This window comes from Grampus griseus (assembly GCF_964374135.1).
Source record: "Grampus griseus genome assembly, chromosome: 8".
Classification (NCBI taxonomy): Eukaryota; Metazoa; Chordata; class Mammalia; order Artiodactyla; family Delphinidae; genus Grampus; species Grampus griseus.
In genome coordinates this window covers 11,004,871-11,026,520 of record NC_139002.1, presented here as the reverse complement: position 1 = coordinate 11,026,520, position 21,650 = coordinate 11,004,871, and the positions used below count along the sequence as shown (strand labels likewise).

General features: G+C 49.0%; 1 protein-coding gene across 2 annotated transcripts in view; it reads left to right on the top strand.

The window, feature by feature from the left end:
- Window positions 1-243: 243 nt before the first annotated feature.
- UBASH3B (ubiquitin associated and SH3 domain containing B) overlaps window positions 244-21,650 on the top strand; it is a gene marked incomplete at both ends in the record, with an annotated part of 135,419 nt that continues 114,012 nt past the window's right edge. Inside the window, one exon of one of the 2 annotated variants that reach the window (XM_082660318.1) lies at window positions 244-404. In XM_082660318.1, coding sequence (XP_082516444.1) covers window positions 244-404 — 161 coding nt within the window. The remainder of the gene's footprint in view (window positions 405-21,650) is intronic. The other variant, XM_082660319.1, reaches the window with a different exon arrangement.

Genomic DNA, 21,650 nt, shown 5'->3' with positions numbered 1-21,650 from the left:
GGGGGCACCCGGGCCCCGAGGGGCTGACGGCCGGTCGGGGAGAAGCCGCTTGCGGCGGGCCGTTCTGGCTCCGGTGGCCTCACCAGGAAGCGTTAGTCTCGACACCGGGGAAGCTCCGAGCGCCGCCGTCGCCTCCCTCCCGGCACCGGGTCCCCGAGCCCCCGCCCCGGCTCCGGGCCAGTCCTCCGCCCTCCGGGACCCTCCGGCTTGGGCGCCTTCCCGGGCGATGGCTGGCCGCTGAGCATGGCTCAGTACGGCCACCCCAGCCCGCTCGGCATGGCTGCGAGAGAGGAGCTGTACAGCAAAGTCACCCCGCGGAGGAACCGCCAGCAGCGCCCCGGCACCATCAAGCATGGATCGGCGCTGGACGTGCTCCTGTCCATGGGGTTCCCCAGAGCCCGCGCGTAAGTGGCCGGGCTCGCCGCCCGGGCGACCCCTCCCGCCCCAAGCGACCGGCCCTCGGCTTCGCTCCGGCTCGCCTCCTGGCGCCTGCCCGGCGGGCGGCGCGTTCCCCGCTGCCCACGACCTGTTGGGGGTAGGCTGGGCGCGCGGGCGGCCCGGGACTCGGTTCCTCCTGGCGGGGGTGCAGGGGAGGGCTCCGCGCCCGAGCGCTGGGCTGGGGGCTTGCTGGCGATGCCTACGGTGAGGCGTGCCTAAGGGTGCGGGATGCCTAAGGGCTAGGGCACAGGGTTCGAGTCCCGGGTACGGTGGCCCGCGCCCGGCCTCAGAGGGTGGGGCTAAGCGAGTCTCTCCCGGGCTCCCCGAGGTCTCCAGCGCTGAGCCCCCGGGGAGGCGGGGCCCCACCGAGGATTCGGGCACCCTCTTGATCCGGAACGCCGGGCTGGCTTGGGATCCTCTGATGGCTGGGAAAGGGCAAGGCACGGCGGGGCAGGGAGGCCGGCCCTCCCACTGCTGCGGCTTCCAGCTCCGGATGTCGCTCTCGGGTTCTGCCTCCCTCGGAGTAGGAGGGGCGGGAGCGTTGGGATTGCCTCGTGTTCATTGATGGGGAGGATGGAATGAGAAGGGGAAGCACTTCCCCCAGGGGCCCTGAGTTCTCGTCAACGGTGACGGCAGCGCAGGAATCTGTGGGTGCCTGAGAGTGAGGAGGGGAGCAGTCCTCCCTCATCCTTCTTCCTCCGGGAGGGCGGGGTAGGGAAGGGCAGAGAGCGCGCAGGTGGCTGCCCCAGCAGCTTGCTGGGAAGAGGCCTGGTCGCCGGCACCAGGCAGCAGCGGCAGCAGGAGTCTTCGGAGGCTGGCCGCCCAAGCCCGTGGGGCTGGAACGCTGCCTAGGCTGGGTGGCCAGGCCCTTTTCCCTCGGTGAATTCCTCACATGCAGATTTCTTAGGCTGGGACACAAGGCCTGGGATCCTTGTAGGGCGCTGCTTCTTTGAATGACATCACCTGAACAGGGAGCTGGGCAAACTTTATCAGAAAGGGCCAACTTGAGGAAAGTTTGTCTTCTTCTTCCTTTTTTCAGGTGATAGTGCTAGGTCTCCCTTACTTGGCCTCTGGGCAAACCTTTATTCTTTACTAGTAACTTGGCTGTAATCTCTTGATCAAAGCTGATCCCTGATTTTGTCATTCCACCCAGCCTGCTGGGACAGGTCGGAGTGGCCTTGGAAGGCCATAAAATGGACTGACATTTCTGCCTCCTACTAACTTCCAGTTGCTGACGCCAGAGTTACAGGGAGAAGATGTGGTGGGCTCTGCAGGGGTGTGCCAGGTGTGGAAGCTGCAAGTCAGGTCCTTCGTATGATGGATGTGCATAGCTGTCCTTAAGAAGGGGCAGGTAGGGGCCAGCAGTCTGTGGGGCAAGGCTGCAGAATTAGCACAGCCCCTGGCATTCGCCTTTTCTAAAATGAGGCCAGCGTTAAGGACCTAAATTGCTTAATGAAGGGAAGAAATACTTAACTGAATTCTTCAGACCGTGGTGTTTGCTCTTTGAGGTGGCTTTAACAGGACATGTTTCCTGCACTGGGTCCAAGAGGCCTTGGCTACGTGCTGAAACACTAGGATGATGGTTTCATTTTGGCTTGTTCTGTCCCTGAGATCTCATAATAACTAGCATTTGGTGAGTACTTACTATGTACTGTTCTAAGCAGTTCACATTTATTATCCATTTTATCCTCCCAGCAGCCCAGTGAGAAAGGTAATTATATGCCCATTTTATAAACTGGGGAACAGAGGTTTAGAGAGGTTGCATAACTTGCTCAGGGTCACAACAGTGAGCAGTGAACCTGGGATTCAAACTCAGGCATGTGTCGGCTCAGCTCAGGCCTCACATCCAGAACCAGGATGTAATGAGTTAATGTGGGTAAAACACTTAGAGCAGTGCCTGGCACACAGTGGGTGATCTTTAAGTGTTAGCTACTGTATTAGTTTCTGTTTTAACAAATTACCCCATTCCGGGTTGTTTAAAAACACAGAAATTTATTCTCTCACAGTTCTGAAGGCCAGAAGCCCTAAATCAGCATACCTGGGCTGAAATCAAGGTGTTGGCAGGGCTTTGCCCCCTCCGGAGGTTCTAAGGGAGAATCTATTCCTTGCCTCTTCCAGCTCCTGGCGTCTGCTGGCATTCTTTGGCTTGTGGCAGCATCCCTCCAATCTCTGCTTCTGTGGTTGCCTTGCCTTCTTTTCTTTCTGTGTCAAATCTCCCTCTGCCTCTTTCCTATGAAGACACTGTGATTGCATTTAGGGCCTCCCCAGATAATTCAGGATAATCTCCCCATCTCAAGGTCTTTAACTTAATCTCATTCACAAAACCCTCTTTTCACAGGTTCCAGGAATTAGGGCATGAATATTTTGGGAGGAGCCCCTTTCAGCCTATCACAGCTACTATTATTACTAGCACTGCCTCTCTTTACTGGAAACGTGACAGAGTGGGTCATGAGGAAACATCCTGGGGAGGGGGTAGGCTTGCTCTTCTGTCTTCTCAAATTCTCTGTCTTGGAGCGTCAGAGCCCTTGGCGGTCATCTGATCTAGTCTACTCCCTACCTGGGCTGGCATCTCTTCTACTTCAGCCAAGAGAGGCTGATGTGGTCAGCCTTCCTCTTAATAACTTAATCAGGTCAGTAAGAAGAGGGACTTCTCCCCAGGGCCATCTGAGATTCCAGAGAGCAGACTTTTTTTTTGAATTTATTTTATTTATTTTTTATACAGCAGGTTCTTATTAGTCATCCATTTTATACACATCAGTGTATACATGTCAATCCCAATCTCCCAATTCATCACACACACACACACACACACACACACACACACACACACACACCCCGCTGCTTTCCCTCCTTGGTATCGGTACGTTTGTGCTCTACATCTGTGCAGAGAGCAGACTTTTAACTTCATTCTGGAGAGTTGTGAAGAAAGAGAGCAAAGGCACCGGGCTCCACTTCTGAGAAGCCTCTTTCTTAGGCTTTAAGCCTGGAGGAAGGAGCGTGATGAAATGGAAAGTGGGAGAGAGCAGTGATGGTTTCCTGGATTCAGGAAGACCAGGCTGTGATGTTTCAAGAAGGAATGAGACCGAGGTCTGGAACACAGCCCTTTGGAGGGAATGGTGGTAACCAGGGCTGGCAGCTCTGGTTTCCCTTCTGGGTGTAACTGCGTCTGATCTTGTGCAGCAGCAAGAAGGGCCCTTCCACTGGGCTCTGGGTGGACCGTAGAGAGCACCGATGCCAGCAAGGCCCAGGTCCCATGCAGCCTGTGCTGTGCTCTGGCCTTGGATAAGTCACTCAAGCCCTCAGGGCCTGGCCGGCTCCCTCTGAGGGGAGCAGGATTAATTAGCGCATGCTTATTAAGTGCTTGACGGCTACTGAGAGGAGTCAGGTATGTTCCTCTAGCTCCTTATGCCCCTGGAGCCGTGCTAGGTTTTTTCCACCCAACCGTATGACCTTTGGTCCAACTTAGACGCTGCTGTAGAAGAACAGCAGCCATGTGGAGAAGGTTCGAGAACTGGCCGTTTATATCGTGTGTGTGCGCGCGTGCGTGTGTGTGTGCATGCACGCACACACGCAAGCACAAGGCACGGAGGTGTTAGGGAGGCCTCAGGAAGGAAGCTTTCAAGGGGCCAAAATGGCCTGTCCCTTCCTTTTTCTTTCTATGCCCTTAGCTCTTCCTTTTCCCCAAAGTTCTAAAAATAAAGGCCCAGCTTTGTCAAGACTGGAGTGAGGTAGGTCGGAAGGAAAAGGAAGAGTGTGTGTGCTGGGAAAGGCCTGGGGCCAGGAAGGGCCCGAATGGATCACCCAGGAAGGCAGGGTGAATTCTGACCGAGTGTTGCCTTTTTTGTTGTTGTCTTTTGTATCTTTTTTTTTAAATTTTTATTGGAGTACAGTTGATTTACCACGTTGTGCCAGCCTGAGGTGTACAGCAAAGTGAACCAGCCATAATACATGTATTGATATGTCCACCCCCCCTTGCAGGTTCCCCTCCCACAGCGGCCAGCACAGAGCACCGAGCAGAGTTCCCTGTGCCACACAGCAGGCCTCTGTTAGTTATCCGGTTTATATATAGTAGCGTGTATATGTCAATCCCAGTCTCCCAATTTATCCCCCCCAACCTTACCCCCTTGGCGTGTTGCTTTGTGTTCCCTACTTGCTTTTCTTACTTGCCTCTGTGGTTTTGGGGGGCAGCGGCGGCTTCTCTGCCACTGGAACTCTGAGAGCAGCCACCCAGCAACTGAATTTGATGAGGCCCCACTGACACAACTCTGGCCTTTTGTTTTGGTTCCATTCGTTCGAGACTGCCTATGGCTAATACTTTGTCTACAGCGCATGGCTCTCGAATGTTCTCTAATGATTGAGAAGTAGAATTTTACAAAAGGACCCTCTGGCCGGGGTCTGATGCCCTGAGTCCCAGCCCAGCTTCTGACCGACACTTGAAGCATTTAGGTCTTCTGTTGAACCCCTTTCCTCAATATCCTGTTCAGCTTCTGTGCTGTGTAACTCACGAGGCTTTGTGAAGACCGAATGAGCTGAGGGGCAGGAAGGGACTTAGAACTAAGTTAAAAATATAATCTGGACCCAAGGTAGATAGGATTACGGTATTATGGTGTTGGATGAAAAGAAAAGGAAGGAGGTGAGATCGTGGTGGTAAATCTCCAGCAAGGATTTACATGTGCTGTTAGGTTGTTGATATCTGAACAATGCCCAGCGAAAGAGCAGGACAGTGGCGGAAGGAAGGAGCTGGACTAAGTGCCTTTGACTTTGCTTTGGACAGTCAGCATTAGCTATGCATCACTGCCCAAAGATAAAAGCAGCTCGGAGCTGGCAACACAAGGAACTGAGAGGCATCTTGCAGAGCCCGTGAATTCAAGCATCCGGTTTCTCCAGCTTACCTGCTGGTGGACATTGGATCCCCTGAAAGTACCTGGTCAGCTCAGCATCTCCGAATCGTGGCTGATTCTGGGTGGGTGCTGCAGCTGCGTTCCCAGGGGCCTTGGGCAGAAGGAGGAGACCAACCAAAGCCCACGTGGAGTGAAGGGATCTTAGAGGGGGATGGGGCAAGCAAGTCTCTACTCCACCCGTCATGGCCGTTCACCCACACAGCACTCCCCCCTTACACGTGTGTGTGATTTTGTGGGTGAAAAGTTGCTCTCACGTGCCCTAAATATCCCTCTTGATCTTGAGAAAAGCCTCGCTTTATTTATTTATTTTTAAAATATTTATTTATTTAATTTATTTTTGGCTGTGTCGGGTCTTAGTTGCGGCACGCGGGCTCTGTAGTTGAGGTGCACGAGCTCAGTAGTTGTGACATGCGGGCTTAGTTGCTCTGCGGCATGTGGGATCTTGGTTCCCCAACCAGGGATCCAACCCATGTCCCCTGCATTGGAGGTGGATTCTTAACCACTGGACCTGAAAAAGTCCTGGGAAGCCCTGAGAAAAGCCTCATTTTAAAGATTAGGTGACTTAAGTCTCATAGGACTTCCGGGGCATGCCCTGTGTGAGGCCATGTTGCCATGACAGCGTTGGTCTAGAACTGCAAGTCCAGTGAACTTCCCAGGCTACCCAGAGGACCTGGCTCCAAAGGGAAGACCTTGGCATACATTCATTTTTCACTTTCCTGAGGTATAATTTATGTACAATAAGCTAAACCTATTTCAAGATTGATGAGTTTTGACAAATAAATATACCTGTGGCATCACCTCTGCAAGATAGCACGTGTCCTTCGCTCCTGTAAGTTTCCTTTTGCCCCCTTGCAGTCAATTCCTTCTCCACCCCTATCCCTGGGCAAGCAGCGACCCACCTCGTGTCACCGGAGATGAGTTCACATTTTCTCGATCTGCATACGAGCGGAATCATACAATGCCTACTCCTGTGCCTGCCTGGCTTCTCTCCTGATATTTATGAAACTCATCCATGTTGCATGTAGCAGTAGTTTGTCTCCTTTTATTGCTGAGTAGACCTTAATGTATTTGGATGGGCTAATAAGGTAATGATAACCCCTTGCACACAGCGTCTGTGAAAATTTCCTGTTATGCCCTAATACTACCTTAGATTTTTAGATCACTTTAGAGATGACAAAGCGGATTCATGTACCTAATCACTGTTAAGTTTCAGACATTGATAATTTCATGAGAAAACAGGTTCAAATTCAGTGCCCCAGAGAGTGAAGAGCATCCTGCCTCATGACTCTATCCTGCGGTTTTTGTCACTACCCCGCCCTTGGCGGCCTCAAACTCTAACTGCTTTTCACTGAGTGGACAAGAGTGCTCAGCGCTAAGGGCTTTGCTTTTCAGAGAGGCAACAAACCGAGGGAACCCTGTGTCTCCCACCAGCTCTGCTCCTGCTGACAGTGGAGGCGGAGCTCAGCGCCCCGCTCGTCCGGGCGGGCATCTGGTGTGCATGTATGTGAGGGTGTGACCCTCTTCTAGGGCAGGCAGAAACTGAAGAGACCCAGTCACCCTCTGCCTGATACACAGACGTCTCACCGTGGCAGCTGTCGGCACAGCCTGGGTTTGAATCCCAGCTCTGCCTCTTCCCAGCTGGTGACCTTGGGTACGTTGCTGAACGCCCTGAGCCTCAGTTCACCTGTCTGTACGCTGTTGATAGTGTTGACTGAAAAAAATGCCCAACCTAGAAGTTGAGAATTTTGTTTTGTTCGGGGGACTTGCTGAGGACTCAAGCCCGAGAGGCAGCCTCTCAGATAGCTCTGGGGGACGGCTCTCAAGAGGTGAGGGAGGACCCAGGGTATATAGGAGTTTTGCAGTAAAAACCAGGTGGTCAGAACATCAAAAGATTGCTATTAATTAAAGAAAACCAGACATCTCAGGTTAGTGGGTTTAGCACTTTTCTATGTATGGGAAAATGCCAAGAGTCTGGGCTCACTGAAATCATTCCTTGGAAATGCACCTCAGCTGTCTGGGGCCAGGATCCTGCTTTTCTCCATCCTGAGTCCCCTCAGGGTGCACAGTTGGGGACGGCTGCAGTGGCTGCTGGCTTGATGGTTGCGACATCCTTTGTTTACTGAAATGGCAGGTGACATTCTTCGTCCACAACAATAATAGTATGTAGCTCCGTAGATCCTTGTGAGGGTTAGGGGTGCAGAAAACAGTTGGGGAACGCCTGTAATCCCTCAGTGAGGAGGGAGGCGTGACTGCTACTCCAACGGTGATTTCATTCCACGTGACTCCCTTTGTCTCGGGGTTCCCGGTTGTCCCCCACTTTTATATCTCTGCTCCTCACTGAGCTGTGGCCGTGGAGTAGAGGCTGATAGCCTCCTTCCTCAGCATCTTGTCCCCGCAAACTGCCCCGGGGTTGCCGGCCGAGTGGAAGCGGGCCCCCGGAGCAGAGCAGGGCCATCCAAACTGCTGGCTGTAATAAATGGCCAGGCTGGAGAGTTGAAGGGGTACCATATGGTTGTCTTCTGATTCATCTCAAATGGAATCAGACTCCAGCCCTGGAGAGAAAAAAATAAAGTGCACTGAAGAACGGCTCCTGCATGTGACGGGCAGGGTCCCAGGCAGGACAGAGTTGCTGTTGGGAGAATGAGATGGCTGTGGCCCCCTCAGGGCTGAAAGCCCTTGTCTTCTTCATTGGGAAGTTCTCCAGGTTCCACTGGGGGTTTTCCCAGAGACTTATGGGAGAATCTCTGAATTTTCTCTTCCCTGGAAGATGGAGGGATAGATGTAGCAGCAGCCTGTGTCCTCTGGACCTTCTGTCAAGAGCTCAGGCTATGTAGGTGATGTCCGTCCTTGTTGGTCCTCTGGCTAACATCCCGTTTTGCTGGTGACTTTGCTGTCATGTTCTTTTTGCCACCTGCTGCGTAAGAGGATGAGGCTTATGGTGAAGTACCTCAGATGAACATCCAGAAATTGTCTGAGCTCCTACTGTGCGCACAGCACCCTATTAAATTCTGTGCAGGAATAGATGAATGTCAAGTTCTGCCACCTGGCACTCTGAAGTCAGCCACTGGCTCTAGCTGGCTGCACATCCTCCACAGTGACTTTCTGAGGAGCCGGTGTGCCTCTTCTTGGCCTGGGTGAATAATTCTCTACAGATAGTTGACAGGCTCTAGGTTTGGCCCTCACCCCACAGGTGGCCCAGGGGTAATGCACGATGAAAGCAAACTCCGTGTACCTTTCTTTCAGAACCCCGCCTTGGGCTTTCACTCTGCTCTCACTGGTTGGCTGTCTGGACTCCTATACATCCTTTTCCTTCCCTGGGCCTCAGTGTTCCCACCTGTAAAAGGGGTTGACGTCAACCACCTCTCCGATCCCAGTTCTGGTGACTTGGGGGTGACATGGACAGCGTTTTTGTTCAACGCAAGGATGTTTTCACTGCCTCGTGTGCTTTTCTGTTCCGGAACGTTTGGCTTCTCTGGTTTTGTTTTGTTTTGCTTTCCCCAGTGCTCTATGGTCAAATTCTTCTCCCTTTAAAAAACTCTTCAGGACTATTGATATTCTAAAGAATAAATGAATGGAAAAGAAGAACAATACAGGGCAATTACAACGGTGGGGAGTCGTCTAACGAGTATGCATTATTAGTATAATTTTCAAATTGGTATGATGTGCTTTGCTGCAAAATACAACCACAATGCTGGTTAAATGAGAAAGGAAGTTAGTGCCCTGAGCCCAGCCCCTGGGGGAGAGAAATTGCTCCTTGGTACCTTTTTAATTGAAGGGACATCTCCCCTTCTACAGAATCACCAGCTGTTTGTGTAACAACTCCCATTGTGTTCAGTTGCCCCAGTGGAAGAATAAACATTCCTGTACATAAAGCAACGGTGGCAGTGAACTCCACCAGGACCAGCTATTGCCACACGCAGTGGGAAGCTGAGAGAAACACCACCATCGCAGCTCACAGCAGTGCGGAGCACGCCGGGAGGAAGCTGACAGCACAGATGGCCAGAGGCGGCCGAAGGTTTCAGATTTCTTTTCAGGTTTTGCGGGATAAACCTTCTGTATGAATCAGGTAGCACGATTGTTTAGAATCCTACTTCCGTGTTGACGGTGCCCCATTCAGAAATATTTACTGTGCGCATTGGCTCTCTGTTTATTCTCTTATCCTGGGCAGGAAGCAGGGAGAGAGAAGGAAAGACACCTGCCTTGAATGGCTGCTTTTGTGTACAGTCTCTTTAAACACAGGCGACCACACGTAGAACCACACAGGGTTGCTGGATTTCCGAAACCGCAGCATCTGCTGTCTCCTTTCTTAATCAACCTGTCCTTGAATTGCCTGCATGCCTTTCCTTTCTCCTCTTTTTGCCTCATCAGATTTTAGCCGCCCTGGAGAACTAGTTCGACCACAGTACAGCTGGCCTCCCTTCTCTTTGCTTTCTTCTCCTTCCCCTCCCCGCTCCCTTTCTCTCTATTATCCTCTCTCTTCCATCTCTTCTCCCTCAAGCTTCACTTTGTGAAGTAAGCAAGGTAGAGAGGCTCTTCCCTCCATCACCTACGAAGTGCTTTGTCCAAGGTCTTCAGCCAGTTCTGCACAGTTACCTATCTCTTTGGGGCCTCTTATAACGCATCTTGACAATTGAAATCTTTGAGAAACAAGACCAGAAAAAAAAATTGTATATGTTTTATCTCCATGAAAATTTCCCTGGGTAATGCCATTTTTTCAGAAAAACATGCAGACATTTCCCGGCGTACTTATGGGCAACTATTATGACCTATTATAAGAGGAGTTGGGAGTACAAAGGTAATTAGATGTAATCCTTGCCCTCAGGGGACTGACAATCTAGTGTGGAAGATAGAAAGTTATGACTAAATGTCGTGTTATGATTAAGTGTGATGCAAGAGATAGATGCAATATCTAAGTGTGAAGAGGAGGAGGTGATATAACCAGACAGAGGGGACCTGAATTAAATTTAAAGGGCAAACAAGAAGGGCGCGATACTCTTCTACAGGTTGAGAGGTAGGGAGACCAGTAGACAGCTCAAATGATTTAATATCACACTGCAAATGAAGATGGAGGCAGATTTTAATTTCAATTTGGGTTTCTTGAATCATCTCACCACCACCCCTCCCCCCAACTAAATGAGTAACTTGATGCTATCTAGCTTCGAAAGAAAAGGAAATATTTTGTCTACCAAAGGAAACAGTTGGCCCATAGTTGGGCCTAACTTTAGATCTGACATTATTTTATTCATTCTTCCAGTGGGCATTTACTGAGTTGCCTACTATAGGCCAGGAACGTGTTCGCGATGCAAAGAAAATTGTCTTTCTTCTCCAGGAGCTCAGCCTTCCTCAAGAGAGAAAGGCATATAAACCATAAACATGATTTAATAATGCAATTAGTGCCATAGTAGAGGTTTGAAAAAAAGCTCTGTGGGACCACCAAGAAAAAATTACTGTAACTTAAGAAGGTTGAGGAAAGCAGAGGAGGTGACAATTAAGGCAGAACTTAAAGAATGAATAAAGATTCTCTAGGTGTAGAAGAGGGAAGAGCATTCTAAGTCAGAGAGAACAGCATGAAATTCAGATCCTAAGGCACAGGGGGGCTGGAGACTGGTGGGAAGGAGACAGAAAAGGCGCAGTGAGAGATGAGAGTGTGGAAATTAGGGCCAGACTGTTTCCTAGAGGTTATGGGAAATAACATTATAAGGCAGAGAAGTCAGTATAAAGGGGAATGGAGCAGAGAAAAACTAGGCCTGGAAGCCAGTTAGAAGGTGGTTGTAATAGTCCAGATGAAAGATAAATCGGGCTTGGGTTAAAATACCCGAGAGCCAGATACTAGAGAGGTTTTGGAAATTGAATTGACAGGATTTATAATCTGTGGGGTGTGAAGGGTAGGGGACCATAAAGGTAGCCCAGGATTTCCTTGGGAAACTAGAATGGTGGAGACATTATGAACTGAGATAGGACATACGAAGATAGGGTGATTTAGAGGGTGAGGCAACAAATCTGGTTTGAGACATGTTTTAGGTGCTATAGACACAAAGGTACAGATGCGGTTGCAAATGGGGCTCTGGAGCTCAGAGTGGTTAGGGCTAGAAATATCAATTTGGGTATTTATGGTAGTAGAAGGCTTGGGAGTAGGTGTCACAAACCAGGCAGAGTGTAAAGAAAAGGAAAGAAGCCAACTCCCAAGGGTAGAATTCTGGGGAACCAGCTGGTGGGTAGAGGAAAAAGAACAGGTGAAGGAGGCTAAGATAAATGGTTTGAGAGAGAGGAAAAAACAAAATGAGAGATGTCCTAGAAGAAGACAGGGAAGAAGAGAATTTCACATCAAAGATGCAGGTCAACAAGATGTTTCTTTCCCTTTGCGTTTCCAAAGTCAGTAAAATCGTTGGAGGTGACTGTAGTTGGCTGTGAATGGGATGTTCTCAGAGGATGATTCCAAAGCTTCTCTTTAGGGTTTCTGGTAGTTCCCTTCAGCTTCCCCAGACTCCAGAGGACCAGGACCCTGAGATCCTGCCTAGCTCCTTGCCAGCTCTCTGAAACTGCCAGCTCTCTGAAATCTGCTCTCTGAAACTGAGACTGCTGACAGATCTGACTGAATAGACAGATGATCAGGAATCTGATGTAAGAAACACCTGCTCTTTAGAATTCCCCCAGCGCTAAGTTCCACTTGGAGATTTCACCTTCCCCCTTCCATCCCTACCTCACTACCGACCCCCAGCCCCATCCATATCACACCTGAACTTGTTCTCATTGGAAACCAGGCTGAGGTCCCCTGATTATCCTTGCTGGTGTGACCCTTCATTCATTTTTTTATTCAGCAAATCTTTCCCCATCCTTGCTGTGTGCCAGTCAATGCATTAAGTGCTGTGGATAAAAAGCATTGAGGGGGCTTCCTTGGTGGCGCAGTGGTTGAGAGTCCGCCTGCCGATGCAGGGGACACAGGTTCGTGCCCCGGTCCGGGAAGACCCCACATGCCACGGAGCGGCTGGGCCCGTGAGCCATGGCCGCTGAGCCTGCGTGTCCGGAGCCTGTGCTCCGCAGTGGGAGAGGCCACAACAGTGAGAGGCCCGCGTACCGCAAAAAAACAAAACCAAAAACGCATTGAGAGACCATCTCAGTTCCTCCTCTTTTATATCTCAGGAAGCTGAAATCGCAGCGTGCCATGTGCTAAGCTCATTTCCTATCATTTCCTCTCTCTGGTAAGCCCCTGCCACTACCACCACCTCCATCAGGAATAGCTCATCTCAAGGAATGTCGGGGATCTATGCTCTGTCTATAAGACATAGATTCAAGAGGTGACTGGTGGTCAGGGGCTGGACCATCCTCTGTGGCCCTGAGGGAAGGTTTTCTCCAGTCTTCCAAGTCCTTGCAAGTTGTTCTGCACACTTGGGTCTGTCTGTACTCACTAACAACCTGGAGTGGGGAGGTGTGGAATCTGAGTGGATGATGGGTGATTTGGAAGGAAAAGATAGAGGAAAGAAGATGGAGGAGGAAACAAGCAGAAGACCTTGAATGGGGCATGGGGTGTGTACCTGAATCAAGGGTGGAGAAAGTACATCTACCCCCCCCAAAAGGGAAATTGTATTTTACATGGTAGGTTGTATGTTTGCGGGGATTGAATTTCTAAGAGTCGGTAGACCTTGAAATGCAAACACAGAATATATAGTTTTAAATTTAGGTGATTTTGGTGAGTGACAATTCTTCATGAGTTGCCAAAGGATGTGAAGAAGAACAATGTCCTTTGTGAAAGATGTAGATAGACACAGGTGCTCGAGAAATGTTAGTCATTATTCATAACCTAGGCAGTTCCTAGTATTTAGTTGCATAATAGCAATCACTTGTTCCTGCCTTGAGAGTCATGTGTGACAGCAGGTACGTTTTGCTTCAGAGTAAAGAAGCTCAAAAAAAGTTCCGGCCCTAGGTTGAAAATGACTCAAGTACCTCTTCTGAAACAGAGTATTCCTACTTGGAAAAAACCTGCAGAGGTAGAATCTCAGAAGTGTCTTAGTGGAAATTGCTAGTAGAGCTTATCTAGTCCAACTCCCACTTTTTACAGAATGTCAAGTGAGATGAGCAAGTGAAGTGACTTTTTCAAGACCAACAACTAGCCTGCGACAGAAGCAGAGTTTGAGGCCCCCTGGCTGTCAGTCCCAACCACATTCCCTTTTTCTATATCAGACTCCTTCCCTGAGTCCAGACTCCGCCTCCAAGAAATAGATTTCTAACAAAGTTTCAGCTCTGTTTTCTGGAAGAATGGACTGGTCTGTTGTCTGGATTAGCTCTTTCTTATATTGTCTTGGTTTTTTTCTTTCCTTTTTGCTTCCCTCCTTCTGCCTGCCATTGTTTGCATCGCAACCCATAGAAGATGAAGGTAATTTGTGGATAGGCCCGTTGGAATGGTTACTTCTGAGAAGTGGTTGGGGGGGCGGTGAGGAAGTATCACACCAGGAGTAGAGTAGTTGTTGGAGGGGATCCATCGTTGTCTCAGTGACCCACCCATGAGGGGTCTTCTTCTTAGGGGGAAAAGAAACTTGGTTTTAGAGACAAAAGCCCTGGTTCAAATTCTGGATCTGTCACTTTCTGCAGGTGTAGTTTTTGAACAGGTTTTTATCGGTTGGATGAATCAAAACAAGGCGATGTATATACATGTAATAAAACCCACAAAAAGTCAGGCACGTGTAAAGTGAGACCACTATTTGTCATCAGTGATTGGGCTCTGGTACTTTGAGGCTTTTCCAGAAAGTCTGTGACCTGTTGGTTTTGTGTGACTTTCGGCAGGTTGTTCTAACCTTCCCTAACCAAGCTCCGTTCTTCCAGAGAAGCTAATTCTGTCACCGTGGGGAACACAAGGAGCCCTTGGAGAGGCCCGTTCCCTCAAAGTGAATGCTTCCTTCTGGAAGCTTAAGTTTTCACTTCACCTTTTTTGGGAAGTAGGGACTTGAGTCATAAGGACTTAGAAAGTGGCTTTTGTGAAATACAGCACATGTGACCAGAGGCGTGCATAGTAGTTTCCCATTGCTGCTTTAACAAGTTCGGTGGCTTAAAACAACACAAATTGATTCTCTGAAAGTTTGGAGATCAGAAGTCCAAAATGGGCAGTATGGGCTAAAATCAAGATGTCCATAGAGATGGGTTCTTTCTGGAGGCTCTAGGAGAGAACCTGTTCCCTGACGTCTCCAGCTTCCCGAATCCTCCCGCATTCCTTGGCTGGTGGCCCCTTCCTCCATCTTCCAAATGCATCACTCCAACTCCTGCTTCAGTCATCACATCTCCCATCCGTCTGCTTCTCCTCCCTCCCTCTTTCCCTTACCAAGACCCTTATGACTACATCTCTCCCACTCAAGATGCTTGGCTTAATCACATCTCTGAAGTCCTTTTTGCCATTCATAGGTTCTGGGGATTAGGACATGGGCATCTTTGGGGGCCATTCTTCTGTCTACCGTGGCATGTGCATGTGTAAGCACTTGGCCTGTCTCCTTAGTTCACGATATTTCTCACAGAAGAGAGGTCTGCTAGGCTCTTCTCAACTGCATTTCTGATTGTTCACTCATTTGTTGTCTCATCACCTTCACCATTCCCAACCCAAGCACCAAATATCCATAGGTAACTTTTGCTGAGTGCCTACTGTGTACCGACAACCTTTTAAACACATTACCTGTGGATTATTTTGTTTATTCCTCATAACAGCCCTATGAGATGGGAACTATTATGATCCCAATTTTACAGATGAGAAAACTGAGGCACAGAGGTTTTTTTTTTTAAGTTGCCCAGGATCACGCAACTAGTAAGTGGTAGAACCAAAGATGAAGACTCCGGGCAGTCTGACTCGGTGTGAGTTCTTTTTCTTTTTTGTGGTACGTGGGCCTCTCACTGCTGTGGCCTCTCCTGTTGCGGAGCACAGGCTCCAGACGCGCAGGCTCAGCGGCCATGGCTCACAGGCCCAGCCGCTCCGCGGCATGTGGGATCTTCCCGGACCGGGGCACGAACCTGTGTCCCCTGCATCGGCAGGCGGACTCCCAACCACTGCGCCACCAGGGAAGCCCAGCACCCACAGTATTGGCACATAGCTGGTGTTTAGTAAAGTTTGATGAATTGCAGAAGGAAACTTGAGGTCCAAGGAAACAATGTGATGTCCCTAGATTACACAGAACTGGGGTCACAAGGGCCGCCCGCCTTGCCCGTTGGTTTGGTCTGTTATTGGGCCCCAAGTAACAGCAATGTGGTTGGCTGTGTAGAAGTGTGATCTGGAGTTGCAATGATGTTATCGTCCTTTCTGAAAGCGTGTATGTGTGTGTGTGTGTGTGTGTGTGTGTGTGTGTGTGTGTACATAGTACTCATCTCGGCTCCACACTGTGAGAAGACAGGATTGTTCTCAGGAGTTAGTAGACTCCCTGCCGACCACCTCTCCCAGCCTCCACCGGCTGCTGCAGATTGAGCCTCCACAGTAGAAGCAGGAAGCTCCTATTCCTGTGGCCCCGATGAGGGCTCCTCGGGTAGAGTGCACAGTGGTCAAAGCAACATGTGTTCAAATTCCTACCGCACTTGGAGCAAGTTACTGAACCCTTCTAAGCCTCAGTTTTCTCATCTGTTAAATGAGGATAATGAGATCTGCCTCAAGGGATTGTTATAATGATTAAATGAGATAATACATAGAAAAGAGTGCACAGTAAATGGTAGCTACGGTGCTTAAGATCAGCAGCTCTGGAGTCACACTGTTGTGTGTGGCACACGAGGAGACTCCAGGTATAAGTCAATAAGGTGGTCTAAATCTTTTTTTAAAATTAATTAATCTTAATTTATTTATTTTAGGCTGCATGGGGTCTTTGTTGCTGCGCACGGGCTTTCTCTAGTTGCGGTGAGCGGGGGCTCCTCTTTGTTCTGGTGCACGGGCTTCTTGTTGCAGTGGCTTCTCTTGTTGCGGAGTATGAGCTCTAGGCAGGCGGGCTTCAGTAGTTGTGGCACGTAGGCTCAGTAGCTGTGGCTCACGGGCTCTAGAGCGCAGGCTCTGTAGTTGTGGCACACAGGCTTTGTTGCTACGTGGCATGTGGGATCTTCCCGGACCAGGGCTCGAACTTGTGTCCCCTGCAATGGCAGGCGGATTCCTAACCACTGCACCACCAGGGAAGTCCCAAGGGGAAGTTCACTCCAAACATCTTTATGACCTGTGTCTAGGTTCATTCCATTGGGTAAGGCTCTGGGGAGGGGCTGCCCTCCTTATCGAGAAGAATCCCTGACACACCAGCAGCGTGGGGAGGATGGCAGGGGGCCCCGTGGGAGTCAGCTTGTAGGTAGGCCTGGAAAATCAACTGATCCATCACGAGGAGCCTCGGAGGAACCTCAGACCTCACGCAGACCTGTGGCAACCCTGTGCGTCAGGATTGAGGGGAGAGTTTGAAGTTCTTATCTCCCTCTAAATGTTAGATCCCAGGCTCACAACCAGATGGCTGAACAGACAGCTGTACCCCTTTGCTGTCTGGCTGCTTCGGGTGCCGTAGATCTCTGGATGTCACTTCATCCATCAAGCCTTGGCAGAAAGGCGGCAGGTGTGGTGGTCTCATTAGGGCTGCAGCTACGCGCCCTGCTGGCCGCTCGAGTGGGGACATGGGACAGAGGAAGAGCGGCTGGGCACCAGTCAAGCCACTTCAGCAAGATGGCCTGTATCGTGTGTAATCCATGAAGGCTTTTGAACAGAATGACTCTTGGGCGTTGTTGAGTAAAGAAAGAAGGTTGCTATTTGCTAGGCAGCGGGCTCAGAAAGATGTGGAGGCTAAGGGGAGAAATCTCAGTTAATTCCTTATTTATTTCTTCTTTCCCTCTACTGCAGGCTAAGGAACTAGCCATGGCTTTTCTTGTTTCTTTTTTTTTTTTAACTTCTTTTTTTTTGAAGTAAGTTGATTTACCAGGTTGTGTTCATTTCTGCTGTATAGCAGAGTGACTCAGTTATACACATATATACATTCTTTTCTATATTCTCTTCCATTACGGTTCATCCCAGGATATTGAGTATAGTTCCCTGTGCTGTATCTACAGTAGGACCTTGTTGTTCTTCCGTTCTATATGTAATTGTTGCCACTGCTTTTCTGAGTTGGCCTGGGAAACAGGTAGTGTGGGGCTAAATGTGCTTAGTCTGAAGAAGACTTGAAGGGATAAGGAAGATGCTGAGGCAGGGCAGAAAGTAGGTTCTATTAATTCAACGAAAATTCACTGAGCAATGCCTTTGTGCTGGGCACCCAGGACTTGTGCTGAGTGCTGGGGCTACAAAGTTGAGTAAGACCCACCCCTGGCCACAAGGAGCTCCCCAGCTCTTGGGGAAGTCTGACTCAAGCAGATGACTTTGATATAACGTGATAAGATAGCAAAGGAGGGGAGGTATCTCTCCTCTGATATCCGGAGGGCTGTCATGTGAAAAGAGGATGCTTATTTTAGGGACTTCACTGGGTGCTTAGTGTGGCTGCGGGAGCTGATTGAAGTTCACCAGGAAAACAGGGAAACCGGGGACCTGAGCCCAGGATGCCCCTCCTTCCGAGGCAGTGTCTTCTCTCTCTGGTTGTGGTTGATTGTGAACAAGCTTCCTTATCAGTCTCCTCAGAAGGACTTAAGCATTCTAGGTTGGAGTCAAGAACTTATCTGAAGTCCCTGGGGTGGGGTGAGGCTGGGCCCACCTAGGATCTGAGCTCTGCAGGGAAGGATATGGAATCCAAGGGCCACATGCCCAGAAATAGAGAGATGTAAATGGTGCTTTGGAATCACACAGGAGCGAGGGGATAGCTCTACTTGGGGGTCCTTAGTTCTTCCAAAGATCTGGATATTGTCAAGTGAATTTATATTAGGTCCTCACAGGTATTAGAGGTAAATACCATTTTCTTAAAAGGCTTCATTTGTTTAGAGCAGTTTTAGGTTCGTAGTAAAATTGAGAGGAATGTTCTCATATACCCCCTGCCCCCACAATGCATAGCCTCTGCCGTGATCAGCATCACTCACTGGAGTGGGACATTTGTTAAAACTGATGCACCTACACTGACGCATCATAATTGCCCAAAGCCTATAGTTTACCTTAGGGTTCACGCTTGGTGTTGAACATTTTATGGGTTTGGAGAAATGTGTAATGACAGGTATCCATCGTTGTAGTATCCTACGGAGTATTTTCACTGCCCTAAAAATCCTCTGTGCTCCACCTGCTGCCTACGCATCCCTCCCTCCTCAGCAACCCCTGGAAACCACTCATTTTTACCGTCTCCATAGTTTTGCCTTTTCCCAAATGTCATCTGGTTGGAATCATTCCGTATGAGTGTATGATAAGGCTATGAATCATAGCCTTTTCAGATGGCTTCTTTTACTTAGTAATATGTATTTAATGTTCCTCCACGTCTTCATGGCTTGATAGCTCAATTCTCTTTAGCACTGAATAATATTCCATTGTCTGGATGTACCACAGTTTATTTATCCATTCACCTAACGAAGGACATCTTGGTTGCTTCCAGAGTTGGGCAATTATGACTAACGCTGCTGTAAAAATCTGTGTGCAGGTTTCTGTGAGGGTGTAAGTTTTCAACTGCTTTGGATAAATACCAGGGAGCATGGTGGTAGATACCGTTTTTAATCCTATTTTATGTGCCATTCAGTAGCCTCAGCTCCTTACAAACACTAAATCACTCTTTACTGAAAACCTATGCAGTATTATTAACAGACCCACTGACAGATGAGCAAATGGGAGCTCAGAAAGTTATTTAACATGCATTTAAGCGGCAGAGCTGGGTTGCCAACCCTAGTTTTTCCTACTCCAAGGGCCTTTTCATTAGAGCTACAGTCAGGTCACCTCAGTTTCTGCTTTACTGGTTTATTTTCATTCCTGGATCACAGCTTTTAACTCACACAGAGCTCTAGCACCCTGACTGGCAAATAAATGTTCCCGGCAATCCAGCCAGCTGCCGTTTCCTGTGTTTATAGACCACATAGCAGGAAAGTGTTTTAAGAGCTGTTTCGAGTGTTGTGTCTGCTTCTCCATGCGAACGTGTGGATGCCGCTCCCGAGAGGGAGGATGGTGACATGGGGTGCTCCGTGCTGGGTGGCAGTTCCCATGTGGTGGGGATTTGGAAAGGAATGCATACGCCACTGGATGAGATCAGAGCCTTTGTTCTGTTTGGTCTGACACCATGTGGTCTCAAGAAATCAATGGACTGCGAGGTCAGAGTGCTAGAACGAACTCCACTGTCCATCTGTCTTGTGACTTTGGTGAAGATGGTCTGCGTCCGCTTTGCCCATCTGTGCAATTTAGTTCTCTGACGTTTCAAGGCCCTCTGATAAACCAAGCACCGTGTAGACCCATGAGCCCCAGAGACGCAGGATGCATTCCTGACCTTCTGAATCCCTGAGTTTAGGAAGGGGGGAGATACGGAAGCAGCAGATGATCACCAAACAAAGAGGTACATCGTGCTGCAGCCATGCTTCCTCCAAGCTTTCAAAGGATCATCTTGTACTGCAGGCTGTTTGGAGCTTCTTAATTAGATGGAGACAGACAGCTGGTGAGATCTTACATTTGTTGTGAATCTGCTATGTGTTGTTTGACTCTTTTCTTAATCCTGAGGGGATTTGCAGGTAGTATTTCCATTTTACAAATGAGAAAAGTGAGACGGATCAATTTAAAAATTTGTCCAACTTGTAAGTGACTGCGGCAACATCCCGGAATTAGTCTGGCTTCAGAGCCTTACGCTTTTCTACCTCACCTAACAGCCCTTTGAAGATTTCGTTTTGAAGTTTCGAGATACCAGCAGTCCAGCATTCCTCCGCTATTGAAATGACTTCTGTTTCTTTCGCATCAGTGTGTTTCGGGATATCACTGTCAATCAGGAGGTGATAATGGCCTCTTTGTTGCTGCCTGTCTTTCTAGCCTCTTCTCTCCCGCTGCCCCCTTGACCACTCAAGTTCCTGCATTTTCAACACTGCGGGGGTCTTGCTCAGATTCGTTAAGGAATCGACAAATCAACAAACGTCTTCTTCCTGGGTACATTTTTCTCTTAGGTGCAATGGTGTACATTTTTTACAAATATACTCTCCTTTGAAAAACTTTCTCAGATTGTATTACCTGTTTCTCATTCCTCCACCTTCCTCTCTACTCCCATCTCAAAGCAGGATATGTGTGTGTGTGTGCGCACGCGCGTGTGTGTGCGTGCGCGTGTGTGTGCGTGCGCGTGTGTGTGTGCGTGTGTATGCTGCGTGTGTATGCTGCCCCAGCACATTAGATGTGCCCCAACCCACACCTCTGTTGGAGCACTTTTCCTATCACATCATCATGGTTAGTTTACATCAGCCTCCCAGACTAGACCATGTCTCCTTGGGGTGATAGTGGCCTGGTTTTCCTATTTCCCTAGCACTTTGCATGGTGCCTAGTACATAGCAGGCACTCAGTTCATTCGTTCATTTCTTTATTAACATTCATTATTCATGTGCCCTGTGCTGGGTGCTAGGGAAACAATGGCAAACAAAACTGGACTTGTCCCTGCCTTCCTGAGCTTAATAAAAGTTCCTTGGAGGAAACTGAAATTGATCAGTTTACCTGTGAAAGAAGGCTGCTGTCTTAGTCTGCTCAGGCTGCCTTAAGAAAGTACCACAGGGGCTTCCCTGGTGGCGCAGTGGTTAAGAATCCACCTGCCAGTGCAGGGGACATGGGTTTGAGCCCTGGTCCGGGAAGATCCCACATGCTGCGGAGCAACTAAGCCCGTGTGCCGCAACTGCTGAGCCTGCACTTTAGAGCCCACGAGTCACAACTACTGAGCCCACGTGCCACAACTAATGAAACCTGCGCATCTAGAGCCCATGCACCGCAACAAGAGAAGCCATTGCAATGAGAAGCCCGCGCACCTCAACGAAGAGTAGCCCCCGCTCACCGCACAAGAGAAATTCCACGCGCAGCAACGAAGACCCGACGCAGCCAAAAAAAAAAAAAAGACTTCAGTTATTAAAAAAAAAAAAGAGAAAGTACCACAGGGGGAGGGATAAATTGAGAGACTTGAATTGACATATACACACTACTATGTATAAAATAGATAACTCATAAGAACCTACTGTGTAGCACAGGGAACTCTACTCAATACTCTTGTAATGACCTATATGGGAAAAGAATCTAAAAAGAGTGGATATATGTATAGGTATAGCTGATTCACTTTGCTGTACAGAAACTAACACAACATTGTAAATCAACTATACTCCAATAAAAATTAATTATTTTTTAAAAAAGAGAAAGTACCACAGACTGGGGGCCTTAAACTACACACAGTTATTTTCTAACAGTTTGGAGGCTAGAATTCCAAGATC